General features: G+C 34.2%; 1 protein-coding gene across 16 annotated transcripts in view; it reads right to left on the bottom strand.

The window, feature by feature from the left end:
* The window catches only part of RYR2 (ryanodine receptor 2), a 712,857-nt gene extending 698,692 nt beyond the window's left edge, over positions 1 to 14,165 (bottom strand). For 10 of the 16 annotated variants that reach the window (XM_031968518.1, XM_031968517.1, XM_031968521.1 and 7 more), the window contains exon 1: positions 13,646 to 14,165. In XM_031968518.1, coding sequence (XP_031824378.1) covers positions 13,646 to 13,693 — 48 coding nt within the window. In that variant the 5' untranslated portion in view covers positions 13,694 to 14,165. The remainder of the gene's footprint in view (positions 1 to 13,645) is intronic. The other 6 variants (XM_031968512.1, XM_031968528.1, XM_031968529.1 and 3 more) reach the window with 1 other exon arrangement.
* Between the last annotated feature and the right edge of the window lie 5,950 nt (positions 14,166 to 20,115).

Here is a 20,115-nt window from a genome sequence, read left to right as displayed (position 1 = left end):
AAGAGAGAATGTTGAAATTAAAGTCAGGAGAAAACTGGATTCAAATGTTGCCTCTGAAGCTCTCTGTCAAATCTTAGGAAAATCATTTAACTTCTGAAATTGCTTTCTTAATCTATAAAATGGAGATAAAAATAGTACCAAGCTCAAAGAGTTGCAAGTATCAAATGAAATTATGAATGCAAATTTTTTGTAAACTTTAAAAATACTTTTAAGATGTTCTCTGTTAGTATTAACATCAATGTAAGATGGGATTAGATGAGTAGAAAGGAGCCACAGTCATATTGTGGCACCGAATACACAGTCAAATAGCTTTAACTATTACCCACAGGCAATAGACAACAAAATATGATAATATTGTTTGATTCAACTTGACAAACAGGCATTAATCAATGACTGATCAGTCAATAAATGTTTACTAAGGGATGCATGACACTGTGCTAGGTACTTTCTGTTCTACAGAACTCAAAGCAAGACATTGAGGGAGATAAATATAAAGAAATAAGTAATAGTCTCTTTTTCATGGAATTTGGGGGAGAGAAGACCAGCCCTGAAGTCAAGAGGGCCTGAGTTCAAATCTGGTTTCAGACACTTAATACTGCCTAGCTGTGTGACCCTGGGCAAGTCACTTAAATCCAATTGCCTCAGCAAAAAATAAAAAAATAAAAATGTACCTAGGTATTATATACATATTAACTAGAAAATGAAAAGATTTTCTCAAAAAAATATATAATGTTTAATTTCTCAAATCACAACAGAAGTTCTCAACTAAACTGGAAAGGAAATCTCTTTACTACCACTTACTACCAATAACCAGTGGCTATCTCTATCTGCAGACTTATTATTTTCTTTACTTGTTGCCTTATTTTCCTGATCTAAGCTTTAATTGGCTGGAAAATATTGAGTCAATATATTTCTAAGTTATCTAGACATTACTAACTACATACATAAGCACGGAAGTCTTTTTGAGCCAACAGCTAATCAAAAAAAAATCATATCAAAGATATGAACTTCTCCCACTCATCTTAATGAGATGTCTTGCTCCAAGCACAGTTGAACTAGAATCTCAAAATATCTAAACAATTGTTCTTGGCTTAGAACCTCTAAAGATTTGTTGTAGGTTTTGATGAGTCCTAGTTTTAATAGACCACCAAAATGTCTCAGAAGCAAATAAAAGTATACAAAAACTAAGTGAAAACTATGTACATATATATCCAAATAGTATAAGCTAACTATATATGAACTTTTCACAGTATGCTCACAAGAATATATACAAAATGAGATCTGCTTTCTGGAGAAAAAAGAGTAAAACAAAGGGATAAAAAAGAGGGCAATAGAATTTTCTCTTACCTCCCTAATTACTATTTCAAGAAGAAAGCTTTATTTCCTGTATAAGCAGGGCTTAAATCACATAAGATTTTTGAAGGCCTTCCAATTTAATAGATGCCACGTCATCCAATAATAAAATAATAATTTAGATGCAGGAGATAATAAACCTTTTCATTGGCATGAAAAATAGAAAGAAAAAGCATCAGGTACTTAAAAAAACTATTTGAGGTGTCAAAATGAAGTAATTCTTCATCCCATGTCTTTTAAAAAAATTTTCTGTGCCTCATGGAAGAAATTTTATATAGCTATTATTTCAGAGAACCCATAAGCTAATAATTGTAATCTGGACATAATTCTCAACCATGGGCATATCCAGCAAACAAATAATGAAGGATATGTTCAGGAACCAGGGGAAAGGACGGTGAAAGCAAAGATGCTAAAAATGCATTTTGGGCTTAAAAAATTGCTGACTATTCCTATAGGATGTCCCTAACATTCTGGTCTTTTAGTGAATGATCTGCACTTGATTTAAAGAAAATGGAAAAAAATCACTATCCATTTAAAGTTCATAGAAATAGGGTTCCTCAGTTAACTTACTTAAACATCCAATAGATTTTTATATTCCTGAAAGTCCCACTTTTTTACCTCTCAACATCAAAACAAAAAAACTAACCATTCTAAGAATCAAAAATGAAAGTTTCAGAAAAATTACTATATAAATTTTTGGACAATTTCATCAGGGTCTAGAAAATATTTAATCATCCACATTTTTGTTAAAAAAAAAAAAAGTCCCAAAATCCAGGATAAAAACTTGATACATTTTAGATCAATACTTTATTTGCAACCAGAGACCCACACCTCATTGTCCCTATATATATATATATATATACCCCACCCAATCAGGCATATCCTTATACAGTAACCTCCTCCAAGAAGTCTTCCCTTACTAACTTCCTGCCATTTGCATCATTCCTTTACATTTTGTCCCTAAGTATATAAACACTTTTAACTATATTATTATAAACTTATTACTATTCTCTAGATATTCATATCTAGTATAATATATAGTATAGTAAATTATACTCTACAAACTCAAGAAAAGAGACATCTCTGGGCTTTTCCAAAGCACATAGGATATATTCAATAATTCTTTGTTGACTGAATGACTGTAGCTTTTTAATAAAATCAATTTTATCTAATATATTTTAATGGAATATTAATTAATATTATAAAATAGTATATTTTCCCAGATTAAAAAAAAAACACCAATATTACCTGGAAAGAAAGAATCCATATAATTTAATCTTCAAGGTCCCTTCTAGCACTAAAATACTTTCATTTTAAACCCTCAAGGGGGTATTCAGTTATACATTTGGCCATGAAATTTATAATTCAGTCCCTAACCAGATAAATAGTGCTAAATATCTAAAAAGGAAACTATCTCATTTCCTGACTAGGAAATGGATTTAAATCTTATATCATACACTGAGGTATTATGCAAGGGCATTAACATTCTGGTATAGTTATTTGGGAAGGAAGAAATATAGAAGGTAAAGTCCCTAAGTCCATTTGTTTTATCTGCCTCTAAAATCAAAATGGTACCCTATTTGAGTGAATACCTTGTACTTAATTCATCCTTCTTGAAAATTCAAAAAGATTTGAGTTAAAGAGCTAGATTGTGAAATGGGTAGAGCTCTAAGTCTATAGTCAGAAAGATATCAGTTCAAATTCAGACTCAGAAATATACTAGTTATGAGAACCTGCCTCAATTTTTTCATCAGAAAAAAGGATGGACCAAGGTGAGATGGAGATAATAACACTTACCTCTCAAGCTTTTTGTGAGGATAAAATGAGATAATATTTGTAAAATGCTTTTTAAACCTTAAAATACTTTGCAAATGCTAAATTTTATTATTATCAGCAAGATACTATTCTATTTCCATTTACCTGTTCAGTTCTTCAAGTATCTATGATTTCATCGATGTTCATCTTACTTTTACTAATGAAGATCATAGCCCTTGACTGCCTTGGATGATTAAAACATTTTATCAGACCACGGTCATACTGGTAATGAACCTTTTCAAATGTAGCTGTACTATTCCTCAGATGACCAGTAGTCATTGGGCCCATATCCAGTCTTTCCAATTTGATAAACTTCCAGTCAGAATTTAGTCTGTTGGCTCAGTCTTCAAGAACCCAATGTCACCCTCATGCCACAATGAAATATCAGAAGACAACTTTTGAGGCCCAATTGTTTGTATTAAATGAATAAGACTTCGGAAAAGGAAATATGCAGAAGTATTCTTATCTTTTATGGTTGGAAATTTTTATTTGGATACAAATCTTAATGTTGAAATTTATAATAATCATCTTAGAGAAATAAGGAAACAATCATATTTGTCAATAACCACAAGCCTCTTATAGAAATTAAAAGACCCCAACTTTCAATAGCAGTATATCACTATGAAGTATGACACCAGTTTTTGCATTATTTCCACTTTTATAGACCAAAGAAAAATGTTTCTTACTGCAAATGTGCTCTCTTTATTTATGTAATATGTACCCCTTATTTGTGATCTGTGATAATAGTTTAAATAAGAGAGAAATCCTTTTAAACAAGAACACACTATGAGTGAATGAGAATCCAAATTCAGGAGGATAAGAAAGCAATTATAAATCACAATGTAACACATACAAAAAATAAAGTTTTTATATAAAACACCAAGCAGGCAGGATTGTGGTATAGAACTTTATTTAAAAGGGGATAATATATTCTTTCCTTAGCAGATTAGATGATGCTACCTACCTCGAGTAGGCCTTGAGTGATAGCATGGAATAAGCAGAAAGGAATCAGAACTACTAACTAACCTCTTCATTCTCATTTTGCTCATCTGTAAAATGATGAATAATGTTAGCACCTACCTCCAAGGGCTTAGGTTAAATTAGATAATATTTATAAAGCACTTCATAAAATACAAAATTATATATAAATGTCAGTTATTATTATTGTAATAAGTATTAACTTAATTCTCTTAGTAATCTGCAAAAAGGAATAGAATGGTACCTGTACTTCCTACCCTTTGGGACTGATGTGGTGAAGGTGCTGTGGAAACCATAAAGTAGTGTAAGCCTTATAATTATTATATAATGAGCTATTGCCATCAGTATCATATATCCTGGGTTTTCTTTTCTTTCTTTCTTTCTTTCTTTTTTTTTACATTGGGTCTCCCTTCTTATTTAGGCTAGAAATATAGTAGCCATTCATGGTCTAGACTAATACTAATCAGCATAGATTCTGACCTGCTCCATTTTCAATTTGGGCCAGTTCTCCCTTTCTTGGACAAGCTATTGGCCCTCCCGGCTCCCAGGGGCTCACTTCAGGAAGACAACCAAAAATCTTAGCCTGTTGCAGCTCAAAATGTCTAAGGTCAAGCAATCCACTAGCCTCAGTCTCCCCAGTAGCGGGATGATAGCAGCACATCACTACTATTGGAAATAGGAAGGTGGTGGTGTTTTTTTTTTCTAATAGTAATAATGAATTATAGTCAGCTAATTCTTTCATGCTAATTTACCCCTTGCAAAAGACAAAGTGAATGCACTGACTTTTGCTGCAGCACTCCTGGAAAACACTTTCTCTTTTATTCTTTATTTTTATCTACAGTATTTTCTGAAGCTCCATTCAAAACATCTTTTCCAAAAAGATTCCTCTAAACTAAGTTGTCCTCTATTTTCTTTGAATTCTTCCATTGTATTTCTTTTCTATATCACTTGTGTAACAAATACTGTCTCATTGTTGTTTAACTCTTTATTTTTAAGTGTCTTATATTTTCAGGGCAAAGCCCTGAAACTCCTTCAGGGCAAAGCCTATGTAATATACTTTACATTTCCTGTAACTCTTAGCTATGTCACTTTTATATAGCATATGCTCAATATTTACTGCCTGATAAAAGGTTTGATACATAACAAATATTATCTGTGGTTAATATTTTCATGTGTGTTTGTCCTCCTGGTATTTAAGTCAATCATTCCGAAGAGAGAGCCTTGATGAGTAATGAGGATTAAGTAAAATAATTCATGCAAAGACTATTAAAATGAATTCAAAAAATACTGAAAGACTTAGAACTCTGATCAATGCATTGACTAATCAGAATTTCAGAAGAATGCTGGTGAAGCATTTCTCTCATATCCCTGCAGAGAGGAGATAGACTAGTTTACATAGTGAACATCAGTCACATTTTTCCCATGTGACAATTGTGTCAATTTGTTTTGCTTCACTATACTTATTTGTTACAAGAGAGAATTCTGGTAAGAGAAGTTTAGAGTAGTTTCCTCATAGAAAGAGCCTGTGGGAAATAATAGAAATGTTTTATTAAGAGAAAGAGAGAAAGAAAAGAACAATAAAACATTTAAAAAATATATATGAAATCAATAGTTCCAGTAAAAACAATAGGTTTCATTCTTAATCATAAATCACAGAAACATCATTTAAAGAAATCAGGAAACATTTGCTCCCATTTAGCATTTAAGACATACCATAATGTTTTAGAAAAATCTAAGGCAACATGGTTCATTGATTCAAATGATCCCAAGAGAAAGTGATGCTGGAAAGGAGTATTACAGACTGGATAAATACTATAGCAGAGAGGATAAGCAAATCAGATTACTGAAGATTTTGGTATTGACTTGAGAGCTTCCAGTGATCCTAGTATCATTTGCATTAGATTTTTCTTGTCCTGGTACAGGTTTTCATATTCTCTTTCTTAGAAAGGACTTGGGTTTATTGACCATGTATATCAACTGATGAGATTTTGAAAGAGATATTAAGTAGAATTGTTTCATTTGCTATTCCTGCAATTGTAATAGCAATGTCCTAATGAGTATTTCTCAAACATGAATTACTACAGTAAAATACCTTCACAGAATAGTCCTAGTCACTAAAGTTCACTCATATTCATCCTCTGATTCCTTTATTTTCACTAAATGTCACTACAATTTCTCTCTTATTAACAATTGAAAACCTTGATAAATTTCACCAAGGACACCAAGATCATTTAGGGCGTATTTCTCTTATTAGTTTAATCTTATCTCTTTTATATTCTATACCCGATCTTACATCCATTTTCTCACCTAATCCAGTATTCTCACAAGAAAAAAAATAGCCTTTTCATCTCTAAATTTAATACATCCTTCTCCAACATATTCATTTTATCTTTCATTATTGATTTAATCCTCAATATCTGTAAACATATTCCAGTTACCTCTTTCCAAAAATTAAACAAACAAAAGAAAAACATGTCCTTACTCAACCACCCTTTGTAACTATTTGCCTATTTCAAAAATGACTCCATAGTCTCTAAAGTGGAAGACTTGAATAGCAGTCAACTAACAGAACACAGATAGTGGGCATGGAGAGGAGGCTGTATGTGGGCAGTGGGAAATGATGAGCTCAGTTTTCAACATGGTTAAGAATGAGGTGATGGAATGAGTGGAAGTTACAGAGAACTAAATTTAGGCTAACAGTGAAAAAAAGTTTCCCAACAATTAAAGTCATCTACAATTGGAAGGGTCTTTAAAGAAGTGCTCTTCCCTCTTCAAATGTTCAATCAAAAATCATATAATTATTTCAGTATGTAGACATGGGAATTCTTGTACAGATATTGGTTGGACTAGATGGCCCTCATGATCCCTTTCTACCCTGAGATTCCATGGATTCAAATTCCTTTAGAGACCTGGAAATATAGGAATTGGAGATTATAGTTATTCTCATAAGTCTGTTGTTGAAGATGAGAGAATGTTTTTGCTAAGAGATTAAAGGGTGGAAGATTATAGGTTACACTGAAAAAAAGGATTGGATTTGCTGTTCAAATGAATGAACTTGGGAAATTCATCTCATCTCTCTAGTCCTCAGGTCTCATCTAGAAAAATGAAAAGGTTGGATGAAATGGTCTCTAGAATTCCTTCCTGTTCAATGCTGGAGCTATGATTTTATGACTAAACTTGAGGCAGCAATCATAATCAGATACTGATAAGAAAAAAACTTGAAAAGAAGGAAGAATAAAGAAAGTAAGAAAAGAAGAGAACAAGCAAAGTACATGTTATAGCCATCAGGGAAAAGGAGTTCAGCAAAGATAAGGACAGAGAAAATACCACTGATTTAGCAATGATGAGATAATTTGTAGTCTTTAAGAGAATGGTTTGAAGAAGCAGAATGTGCAAAGAAGAATGAACGTGATATTAGAAAACAAGGATTCAGGATTAATCCACCTTTTGTTAGCCATGTGATAAGATTATAATATAAGATTGCTAGTTAACTAGTTATTGACTTTAAGAGCAACTAGGAATCCCAGGGTCAACATAATTACATTTTTCTAATTAAGGCAAATTTAAAAACTAGATTGTTTGAGGAACTGGGGTGGAATTTAGAAAGTAAAAACAAACATATTTAAATGAAGAAAGGAAGAAACCAATGATGAGAAAGAAAATAAAGATAGTGAAGAGGAACTGGACAGAATGGGTCTCAAGTAATAACTTCTTTTAAACCCATTTCCTTATCTGCAAAAACAGAATTAATGATACATTCCTGGCATACTCTAGCATGTTGGAAAATAATATTTGAACTTGCAAAGGTTAATGTAAACATGAGCTATTATTATTCTACCATTCTTGAGAATTGAAACCAGAATGTAAGGAGTTAAAAAGAGAGGGTGACAGAAAATAAAGAAAACTTTATGAATCAGAAAATCTGAAAGAAAGAAGAATAAGGATTTAGATGGTAGTTGGGGGCAGGAATGGTGTGGAGTGGAATCAATAGCAAGCAAAGGCATTTTAAAGTAGAGAAAAACTATTATGCTTGAAGACAAGAGGAAAGGATGTCCTGAAGAAAGAGGTAAGGAAGGGTCCACAATACAGATGGAAGGATTAGATTTCAAGAAAAGAACCTTTCTCTGAAATTAAACAAAAAAATAGAAATAGAGACAGTGTCCATATTAAAAAGAGAGTTTTTGGGAATTGAAGGACATATGCTGATTGGCCTTAATATTTTTCATAAAGTAGGACCAAATGCTGATCACTCAATTATCTGCTTGCCCTTTTTGCTTTTCCTCAGTTCCTTGTGCCCAGTTTAGAATATACTCTACCACTATCTATTTATGTGACTTTGAATAAAGGTTATTTAATCTTTCAAAATCTCAATTTTATTATTTTTATCATTTTTATCAATTTTATCAATTTTTATCATTATCAAATTTGTCATTTATCATTTTTAAGTTCATTGGAAGACTGCATGACTTCTGAGGTTCTTCCAGTTTTAATCCTCCCCATGCTAGTATTAAAGGCTGTCTTATCTTGCCTTTTAAATGCTAAGCTCCTTAAAGGTAAAGACTGCTTTGCAACCAGTAGGCACTTAATTCATTAGATTGTGAAGTCCTTGAGAGCAGATAGAGCACATAGTAAGTGCCTAATAAATGTTTCTTGACTACCTGATTAATAAATATTTACTGAATTGAAGTGCTCAAAGGAATATCTCAATTTCTTTGTTAAAGGCTATAAGATCGAATATTGGTCCTACAAGAGATATGATAGAGACATAGATGCACAAACTTTATTTGATGAATGAAAATTTTATAATGTCACATCATATCTACCACCATGTGCACAATTTCATATTTCTATTTATATTACATAAGTATTGGTTGTTGAGTAAAAAACTCTAGACCATTAACTATAGCCAAATTAAGTCTGGAATGGCACTTCAAGATCACACCCTCTTCCTTTACTATAACAGACTCTTTGTACATAGACATTTGGAAATACCAATACCTTGGCACAATAATGGACAATAAGCTGATTGTTCATTAATTTCTACAAAAGCAAAATAGCTTTTAACAACTTGGGAAGGATTTTTAAGCTGGACAAAAAATTTTCAATCTTTTTTGCTTGACTATGCATATTTGTTACAATTTTTTTTCTTTTCTTTTTTCAATGGTGTTTGGGATGGCAGGGAAAGAAAATCAATTTTTGTTCATTGAAAAGAAAATTTAACAATTGGCACAAGAACACTTATCTGCCAGAAAGAAATTGGAATGAGAGTTCGGATACCTGGGTCTTGTCCCAGTTCTGTCACTAATGAGCTAAATGACCTTCCAGAAAATACTTAGCTTAGCTAAACTTCAATTTCCTCATCTGTCAACAACAACAATAACAACAACAAGAGCAACAAAACAAACCCAGAGAGATAATAGAAGCTAAACTCTGTCTGACAGGGTTAAATTAAATAAGATATTTGAAATATCTTTAAAGTATAAAGTTACATATAATGTATTATCTGCTTTACATTTTCTGAGATACAGATGGCTATGTCCCCCTGAGAGATAATCATTAGAAAGGGTTTTAGATTAAAAGAGTCAGCTCACCAAACAAGGGAAACCTATGCAGGCCAGATTTTTTTAGCGCCAAGCCATTCTTGCATTCAGGACATACTCTTCCCCAAGGGTAAATAAACTGTGCTTGTACAATCTAAAGAAAGGCAAGAATAGTGAGGGATAATGGAAAAAACAGCATTAAGGACTTAGAATGAGAATGGATTTTGGAGGTCATATGGTCCAACCTTCTTATCTTTAGATAAGGAAACTGAAGCCCAAAGAGATTAAGTGAATTTTGCCCTCACCCCCTCACTTCACATGCATAATAAGTACCAGAGACAAAAATCTGAATTTATTCCAGATATACAGACTCTTTCCATGAAACCATGTTCTCTCTTGACCAGTAGCATTTTAATGTGCTAAGCATACAGTTAATAGAATTCTACTTAAGATCTGAGGAAGTAAAACAACTACAGAGACTAAATAACATCTAATAATATTTTCTAGTTCATTTTGAGAATTTTTTTCTGAAATAGAAATTCACTATTATAAACAATGTATATATACACACACAAACATATTTAGAAATATATGCATGTATACATTTAGGGCAGTTAGATGGTGCAGTGGATAGAGTGCTGGACCTAGAGTCATGTGACCCTGGGTCACTTACTCCCTGTTTGCCTCAGTTTTCCCATCTGTAAAATAAGCTAGAGGAGGTGTCAAATCACTCCAGTTTCTTTGCCAAGAAAAGGTCATGAAGAGTCAGTCATGACTGAAATAACTGAACAACAAAATATACATATGTGTGTATACATATATAGTATGTGTGTGTGTGTGTATGTGTGTGAATAAGAAAGCAATGAATGTAGAGAATAGAATTTATGCACCTTCTAAGGAAGAGAAGACAACACATAAGTCAAGCAAATAAGGAAAATGTAGGGAAGGGAAATGAATGCAAATAATACTAGAGAGCTACATGATGCTGAAAGTCATTTCAGATGTAGAGGGGGGAAACCCTGAGAAACATATAGTAAAAACATGAATTTATAGTCATAACTTGCCTCAAATATCATCTCTTCTAGAATTATTACCTCTTCTAGAAATAAAAATAGTTTTATGTGGAGATAAGGGTACCACTTCAATTTGTATTGCCAAATCTAAATCCTTTAGGTTTTGATCCCTTCAATAGAATGGCATTAATCCTCTAGACAAATATATATATACATATATGTATGTATGTATGTATTTTGTTTTCTTCACAATCATAGCCTTTAATGATTAACTGTTTAATTTCCCTTTCTCAAACAGGATAGCTTCTTCTTTTATCAAGGGGAAGTCTTAACAGTGTAACTGAATGTGCTATCTACGTGATGCAGATTGTTAGACACATAAGCTATTTGCTTGAAGAAGAGTACATATGATGAACTTGGCCATAGGAAGGGGAAAAAAAGATTAATCTAATTTAAGAATGAAGTTTTCATCCTAACCTCATAAACATTTTGGAACCATCTATATTTGCAAATCAAAGATATGTACTGTATAGCGAAAGAATAGCAGACTGTGTAATTATCAAAGAATATTGCAGGGCAAATCTCCAACTTAAAATCCCTAATTTTCAAAAAGGAAAAAAAAGCACTTTATCCTCCCTTTTATATTTTAATCCTCGACCAAAAACTTCACTGTTCCATTTTGCTCCCCTCTTCAAGGTCATCCATCATCAGCACAACAACCTAAGGATGCTTTAGTTAAAGAAAAATCTAGATTAGACTTGCCAGATCTTCACTAGCACAAGACCCACTTATCAGGGGTGTTATTCTGCAAGATGGGCAGCTGTCAAGTGCCAAGGGGTTAACATTACTTTATATGTACACAGCCACATTAGCAAGCCCATTACCTCTGTTCCCATTAAGTATTCTGATAACACCATGAGCTCTATGAGCTCAGCTTAACATTTAAGCCTGCAGCAAACCCATAATTGCACAAAGCTTTCCAAAATGTTCAAGCTAATTTTAACCTTATGGAATTTAATTTTAAAACAAGGAAAAAATATGCTGCAGCTATGTATTTTTTCAACAAAAATATTTTTTCCATTCCCTATGCGTGTTCATTTTAAAAATATGAAGAGAAAAGTTTCAGACAAATGTCTCTTTTTTTTTTTAAAGAAAAGCAAATTACTGTATTTTGAACAAACTTAAAATATTTCCATGAGAAATTTTTTTGTCCAGGTCCTTTTAAGTATTGGTCAACAGTGTAGCCAAATGATTGAAAACAACATACATGGTGGTGCATGATATGGAGTTGCTATGCTAGATAGTTTTCCCCCTAATATGTAGCTTTGATTTTTTTTTTCCAAAAGCCTTTTCTTTCTCATGTTCAAAAATAAATACTGACAACATTCCTATAGTAATACAAATAAAGGTGAAAAGAAAAGGAAAAATTAGTACTCTTGCAACATACAAATTTGCCTTTCAATTTGCTTTTGAAATAAAATCTATTTGTATACGTAAGTATCAATATTTAATTAATTCAAAATTCACTCATCCTTAAAGTTTGTGATTGGAAGGTAAATTGTATCACTGTTGAAAGAGAAGTAATCCAGAAGCAGCAGAGGCTGCAGTCCTCTGATACTGAAGACTAAGTGGATTTTAATAAAAATCAAGTGTAAATTTTCTGTATCTTAAGAGAAAAGGAGAAAAAACCAAAGGTGAGTATTACCAGAACATCTTAAAACAACAGTTTATGCTAACTAGCTTCCCTTCAACAAGAAGTTATCTCATTTTATTTTCTGTCAAAGAGAATTTCAGTCTCAGCTTTTAGGGTGAGCTATGTTTCTGCCTGGTAAGTATCTGCAGTGTATAGAACAAATCAGAAAGGAAGAAACAGTGCCAAAAGGTACTTAGAGAGAGGAAAAAATGGTATGAGTACAGAGCCAAAATTTTTCCCTGCTGGCCACCTCATTGCTCCAGTCACTCAACTGCTCCCACCCACCCTCTACATTTTATTGCACTCAGCATTTCACAATTTTCTGCTTAAACCAATACTTAGAAAAATGACAATCACAAGGCTACCATATGCACACATGCACACTGTACACACACACATACACACACACACACACTATCTTAAATTGTTACTGCACTGTTAAAGCACAATTCCCAGCAATAATCTAATATACCATAGAGGCAGTTCTCCAACCAGTCACCCCTTCTGCCCCACCTTCACTTAGAAAAACCTGTTCAGTAGTGAACAACCTGACCCAGCTCAGGCTGCTCACACATGCAAACTGAATACGCAAATCTATTTGTTATTTCCCATCACAGCATCATAGCATGCGTGTCAAAGTGAAAAGCATGAGAAACGGGTTTACGTAGGAATTCCCAGCAAGATTTCCCCTTGCCCCCTGCCCCCATAAGTGATCCCTGCAAAAAGTCTCAGTTTCTCTCTCTCTCTCTCTCTCTCTCTCTCTCTCTCTCTCTCTCCCCCCCCCCCCACCCTATCTATAGGGTGTACGTTCTCCCATCATCTACATGCAAAGCATGCTAGTAGAGGGTCCTCTCTTTTCCTACCCCGGCCCTACAGGTACCCCTAACGCTTCCTGTACACTATGAATCATCTCAAGCTTGTAGGGCACAAGCATCTTCATGCTCCTAAGGGAAAAGAGCGTGTGAGCTTCTTAACCTTCTCCTGATTGCAATAGCTTTCTCTATGTATCTCCCCCTCCTCATTTCTTCTCCCTCCCATTTACTCTTCTTTCGTCCTCCTTTTCTCTGCACCCGGTCCCCGACTTGCACCCATCCTAGTAAGCCACTAGCTGCTCCATTCCTACCTATGGGTACCCTACCTCCTGCACCCCCTCCTTTCACTCAACCAAGGATCACGTTAGTTGATGGCATCCCCTTCCCCCACTATGCTTCTCTCGGGTCCTTCCAGGTGAAGATGAAAAGTATGATGCTTACAGTTCGCAGGAACTGTATCTCATCCTCGCCTTCACCCCCGTCGGCCATGGTTCAGCTCTTCAGCCGGGGAGCCGGCTCTCGTCCCTTGATGAAGCCTGGTGGTGGCTTTATTAAAGCGGCGGCGGCTGCTGCTGCTGCTGCTGCTGCTGCTGCTGCTGCTGCTGCTGCTGCTGCTCCTTTGCTGCTGCAGCTGCCCAGAGTTGGGGAGCTGGAGGAAGAGTGGGAGGGGAAAGCCGGGCTGGCTGCTCGGTGGTGTGAGGCAGTTATCCCCCCAACCCCCCTGCAAAGAGGAGGAGGACTAGGAGGAGGAAGCGGGGGGCGGGGGAGAGGGGGAACGTAGAGCAGCAAGCTGAGGGAGATGACACTGCTCCGCACCGTACAGTGGGGAAGGGAGGGAAGGGAGGGAGGAATAGAGGGAGGGGGGACCAGGGGTCCGGGGAAGGAAGAGGGGAGACAGCACGAGCAGCCCCAGTCTCTCCTAGTTCCTCTCCAGACTCAGGATGGCAGCAGGTTGACGAGTCTGCCCCGGCTCCTCTGTTCAAGTGCTGGGAGCCAGAAGGGACGTGATTAGTGATGCGGTGGGGGTGGGCGGGGTGGAGCTCGTCGGCTCCCTCACTGCTGCAGGTAATCTGCAGACAGTTCCCTCTGCAAGCCAAACCTGTGGCCTAGCGCCCCTTACTGGTGAATACATGTATGTGAATACATAACACGCGTGTACACACACACCCGCCTACCCAGGGAACCCCGGCCATCTATATAGTCAGACTGCTGATCCGCAGTGAGTGCTTAAAACCCTGGACTCAGCGGATTTTTATGTTTTTTAGAGCTCTCTGACTGTAAATTACTTAAGGAAGTACCATCTCTAACTTGGGCCCATTAATGAAATTTAAAACTTCTCTTTAAAGCTACTCCACTATCTGCACAAGAACTCTTTAATGTCCAGTATATGTCTACCTCACTTTTCAAATATAATCTATACAATGCATATCCTTTGGACAGGTACTCTATTTACTTTCTTTTTTTTTTTTATCGCGATAACCTGTAATCCTCTGTAGGAAAAGCTAGAGTCTGCAGAGGACGTCGTCATTATGAGCATTGTAATTTTATTTTTCTCCTGAAAACTCAAACCAATTCGCAACAGATCCGCGTTCCATCTATATTCTGTACTTTCTAATACTATAGCAGTCACATATCTCCTCTATCTAAGAAGCAGTTAACTATCTTCATATTATATTCAGTAAAACTGAAGCAGTGAGCAAGGCTAAGAATTTAAGTAAGAAAAAAAAATTATTTCTTCCATTCATAGATCAGAAACCTTCCCATTTAAAAATATTATAAGTGATAGCTATCTTTTTTTTTTAAAAAGTTAGCCTTGAAACCAGATTTCTACTAAGAGATGAAACAAGGTTGCCCATTATCACCACTATTATTCAGTATTGTACCAGAAATGTTAACTTGAGCAACAAGAGAAGAAAAAAAACTTAATAATTCTGATTAATACTATGAATAAAAATGAATGACTATGATTCCAGATTATGATGAAGTATCAATAACTATGATGCTGGACTCAAGATGCAAATACAGTCATGGTAGCAAATTGTTGTGCTTGACTATGAAAGTTGACAGTTTTGTTTTGTTTTGCTTCCAGTTGACTATGGATTAAAACAAAAAGAATAGGATAGCAAAAAAGAAAAAAAAGGAGGGGGATGGAAGATTATTGAAGTATCTTTTTTTTTAATGCATAAAATTATAGGGAAAGGAGGCCAGAAAAGATCACAGAGAAATAAAACAGCTTCGCAAATTACATGTTGAATATGTTATATTTAGGAGGAAAAGCAAATTATGAATGATAGAGATTTCATGTAGAGTCCTCTTCTGTTGTGGAATAAAATGGAACTGTCTGTTTTATTTAGTGTTTAAGTTCAGCAGTTTTTTTTTTCAATTTAAGGGTTGAAGACAGCTCCCAACAATCTGACCCTGTTTCCTTTTTTATTTTTGGCCATGCTACTCAAGCACAGTAATTAAATCAATATTCCCATTTCTCCATATGGATCAGGTCATGATCCCTGGGACTTCCAGACCAGGACTGCCTTCTCTGCACACTGTGATTCCTTACAGTAGATGTGAACATGTATTTTGCAATGTAAATTCCTAGAGGACTTAGATTAACTATTTTTGTATTTGTATTTCCAGTTCTTTCACTCATCTATCCCTTGGCTACTGTGCTAGTTCATTTTTCTCTCTTGGACTGTTTTCAAAAGTTCCTAAGAGGTCTGTCTCCCCTTCCTAACCTATTCTACCTCCAATTATCAAAATAATCTTCCTTAGGAACAAGAATGACCATGCCAGGTCATTAAAACTTAATGTTAAAAATCTTCATTGACACCCTATTAGCTCTACCATAAAAAGCAAATTTCTCAATTGGTACTTTAAAATCCTCCAAAATCGGGTGCCAATCTTATTTCATAGTATTCTCCTCTGTGCACTCCATATTCCAACCAAAATGAAATGCTGTTTTTCCAGATCAACATTTCATCTCCCATATCTATTCCATGGCACAGATCATAATCCCCCAGACCTGAAATGAAGTCATTTTTCATTAGTTCTTCTCAACTTCCATCAAAGTTCAGCTCAAGAACTCACTTCTAAGTGAAATCGTCTGCTTCCCCTCATCCAATTACTTTGCATTTACTTGTGTGCTTACAAGAATGAAAGTTCCTTGAGACTATAGACTGTCTCATTTTTGTATTTGTATCTCAAGAATCTCTGCCTTCCACATGTCAAGTCCTGGATAAATAATTGTTTAATGGAATGGATTCTCTCTGAGACTTACTTCATCATCTATAAAATAGGCACACCATTTGAATTATTTACTTCCCTATAATGTTTTGAGAAAGCACTTTGTAAACCATATAGTGCTATGGAAATGTGAATTTAATTCATAATGTTATGGTCTTTGTGTTTGATATGAAACTACAGGAGCTGGAATATGTTTTCTGTTGTTGAAGAGTAATTTTGGTGTTTCTAATGAACAATATATGAATGCATTGGCCTTCTTTTGTGTCCCCAATACTTAGTCTGAGAAAGGACCTCAGTGTCTGATATGTTAACCTGTCAGGTGATCGATCTTCAGAATTTTCCTGAGACAACTCAAATGGAAGCAATTCAGTTTCCTGGCATAGTGCTGGTATACTGTCCAGGTATTGCAAGCATACAGCAATGAGGTCAGCATAACAGTTCTATTGATCTTTAGTTTGGTAAATAAGCTAATACCTCTCTTTTCCCACACTTTTCTTTGGAGTCTCCCAAACACTGAGTTGGCTCTGGCAATGTCTGTGTCAATCTCATTATCAATGTGGACATCCCTGGAAAGTATACTGCCAGGGTAAGAATACTTATTATCCACAGCATTCAAAACTTTACCATTTACTGTAACTGATGCTTCCACATATGGGTGATATGGTTCTGACTGATGGAAAACCTGTGCTTTTGCTAATTTTGGTCTAACAATTAACAAGAAAACACATGATATAGATATAAGAAGTGTATAGATATCAATATTGATATACACATATGAATATGATAGCTAGGTGATAGAGTAGATTCATCACTAAACCTGGAATCAAAAGTACCTGAACAGGAATCCTGCTTTATGAATGTATTAGCTGACTAGCAAGTCATTTAACTTTTCTGTGCCTCAGTTTCATCAAATGTAAAATGAGGATAATAAAAGCACATACTTTATAGAGTTGTTGTGAAGACCAAATTGCTTTCCAAAATGCTTTTTACCAACTCACATCTCCACCAACCATATCTCTTACCAACTCCACAAAAGTTTACCAGTACTTTGCATAGTATCTGGGATATAGTTGATGTTTAATAAAAATCACTGTGGGGCAGGTAGGGGGTTCAATGGACAGGACTCCAAACCTAAAGTCAGGAAGACTTTAAATCTGACCTCAGACATTTACTAGCTGTGTGATGCGGGGCAAGTCACTTAATCCCAAATAACTTCTAAACAAACAAGCAAACAAATAAATGGTAGTTGACTGCCTCCAAAATAAAAACAAATAATGATAGTTGACTGTCTCTCAGCTCTCTTGCAACAATTATAATTTTCCTTTTCTGTTCATGTAAAATTTTTCAGTCATGTATAATGAAAATTATCCATTTCATTACCTGTGATCATTTAGTAAATTTAGTTCTTAATCATAGTGGTAAAAATTATCTATTTCCTTTCACCTTAATTTTTTGATAGAACCTTTTATAATTAGATATTCTATCAATTTAGAATTGATAATAGAATATGATGAAATGTTGATTTAAATCTGTTTTCTATCAGGCTGCTTTCTAATTTTTCTAATGGCTATATAGTATGTATATGTGTGTTGAATACATGTTAATAGATAACCTTCTCTGTATTCTTTTAATGGATTTTTTTGGTCTCTTCCTGATTTTATTTTTTACTGGTATCTAGAAAAGGCAAAGATTTTGTGGATTTATCATATATCCCTCTACGTTTCAGCAGTTATAATTGTTTCAATGAATTTTAATTGAATCTCGAGGTTTCTCCGAGAAAAATATCATCTGTAAGAAGTGATAATTTCCTTTTCTCTTTGTGCAAATTCTTTATTTTTTTCTTGTTTTATTGCAATAGCTAGACTTTCTAGAACTATATAAAATAACATGACAACAATGGATATTCTTGCTTTATTTCCTAATCTTATTGGAAAGACCTTTGTTGTTTATCCCATTATAAATATGCTAATTTTTGGCTTTCAACACACACACGCACACACACACACACACACACACACACAGAGTACATTTTATACATTTCAATGTTTTTAAGATAGATGTATATTATATTGTCAAAAGTCCTTTCTGTAACTAGTGATATAATCATGTTTTTTTTCTATTTTTGTTATTAATATGGCCTACTATGTTTATAGGTTTTGCAATATTGAACCTATTCTTTTTCCTCAGATGATTCAAATTTGGTCATAATGTACAATCTCTGAGAATTTTTAAAGATAACATATTAGGAGCTAATATTAAGAAAAGTAAACAACAATTTTAATCTTTAAAATTAATGAGATAAACTTGCCTATAAAATGGAAAAAACTTATCAAATAGATTTGAAAATAGATTCCAACAATTTTCTGTATATAAGAAATATTACATAGAAATGGATAAGAACATTTATTGAGTACCTACTATGTACTAGGCATTGTATTAAGTGCTGTAATAAATACACTCTTATTTGATTCTCACAATAATACTGTGATGTAGGTACTGTTATTATACACAACTTACAGGTAAAGAAACTGAGGCAGACTAAAGTTAAGTGCTTTACCCAAGATTACACCACTAGTAAGAGTCTAAGACCATACTTTAAGTTTTCTTTCTGATTCTAGGCCCATCATTCTACTCATTGTACTACTTAGCTGTCTAAGACAGAGTAAAGTTAAGAGTAAAGTAAAGGGCCTAGAATATTATAATGCTTAGCTGAATGTAAAAGAAAAAAATTAGGAGTATCACGAACAAATATGTATAGTGAAACAAAAATAATTGCTATCAAAAAGGAGAAACCTGGAAACTACATTATGCTTAAAAGTATCACATATTGTGAAACAAAATTAATAGTAAACATATATGTACTGTATAGTATAGCATCTAAGTACTTAAAAGAAAAGCTATTTGATATTTTAAAGTTCCTAAATTGTATGAAAATAACTATAGATATTTTTAGAGCTTTAAAAATTTAACAGAAACATAAACAAGAAGAAAAATAAAAATCTAAACATAACGTTGGCATGTTGATTATTGAATGGGAATGTTAAAGAGTATTTTTTTCAGGATCACATGGCACTACTATAAAAACTTGTCATAATAAGAAATGAAATAATTATAAGTGAATTCAGGAATGAAGAAATATGAAACTGCATCTTTTGTAGACTATGTTTCAGTGATTTGCTGTTGCTGATGTTGGTTCTCTAATTTTTCAGATCATAAGACTGCAACCCATTCATATTTTTGAATCTTAACTGACTCTTCTTCATAACCATACTCTAATTCCACACTGGCAGAGTGGTTCCACCAAATCTTCTAGAAGCCTTTCTCTATATCTCTTATAGATCATAACTCATAATTACCAAAAAAAAATGAAAAAAGGTGAAGACCTCAAGAAATAATAAATCATGATTTTTTTTAAAAAGTGGATAAATTACTTGGAAAGATAAAAAAACTTAAGAAATGAACAAATGAAAAAAATTACATTCATAAAAGTAGGATTTCAGAGTTATTTCCTAAAAATAATTTTTAAATGTAAAGTCGGGAGGTACACTTGAAATCTTCATGTGTCCATAATTTTATTAATATAGTCCCTCCCTATTGTAGAAGGATTCCTCAGTCAATGTACATCACAACTCTTTCATGAGCTATCCTTTTTTTAATCTTGTACCTTTTTT

The sequence above is a fragment of the Sarcophilus harrisii genome, chromosome 4 (genome assembly GCF_902635505.1).
Source record: "Sarcophilus harrisii chromosome 4, mSarHar1.11, whole genome shotgun sequence".
NCBI lineage: Eukaryota > Metazoa > Chordata > Mammalia > Dasyuromorphia > Dasyuridae > Sarcophilus > Sarcophilus harrisii.
Note: the sequence above shows the minus strand (reverse complement) of the source record. Positions and strands in the feature narration are given on the sequence as shown.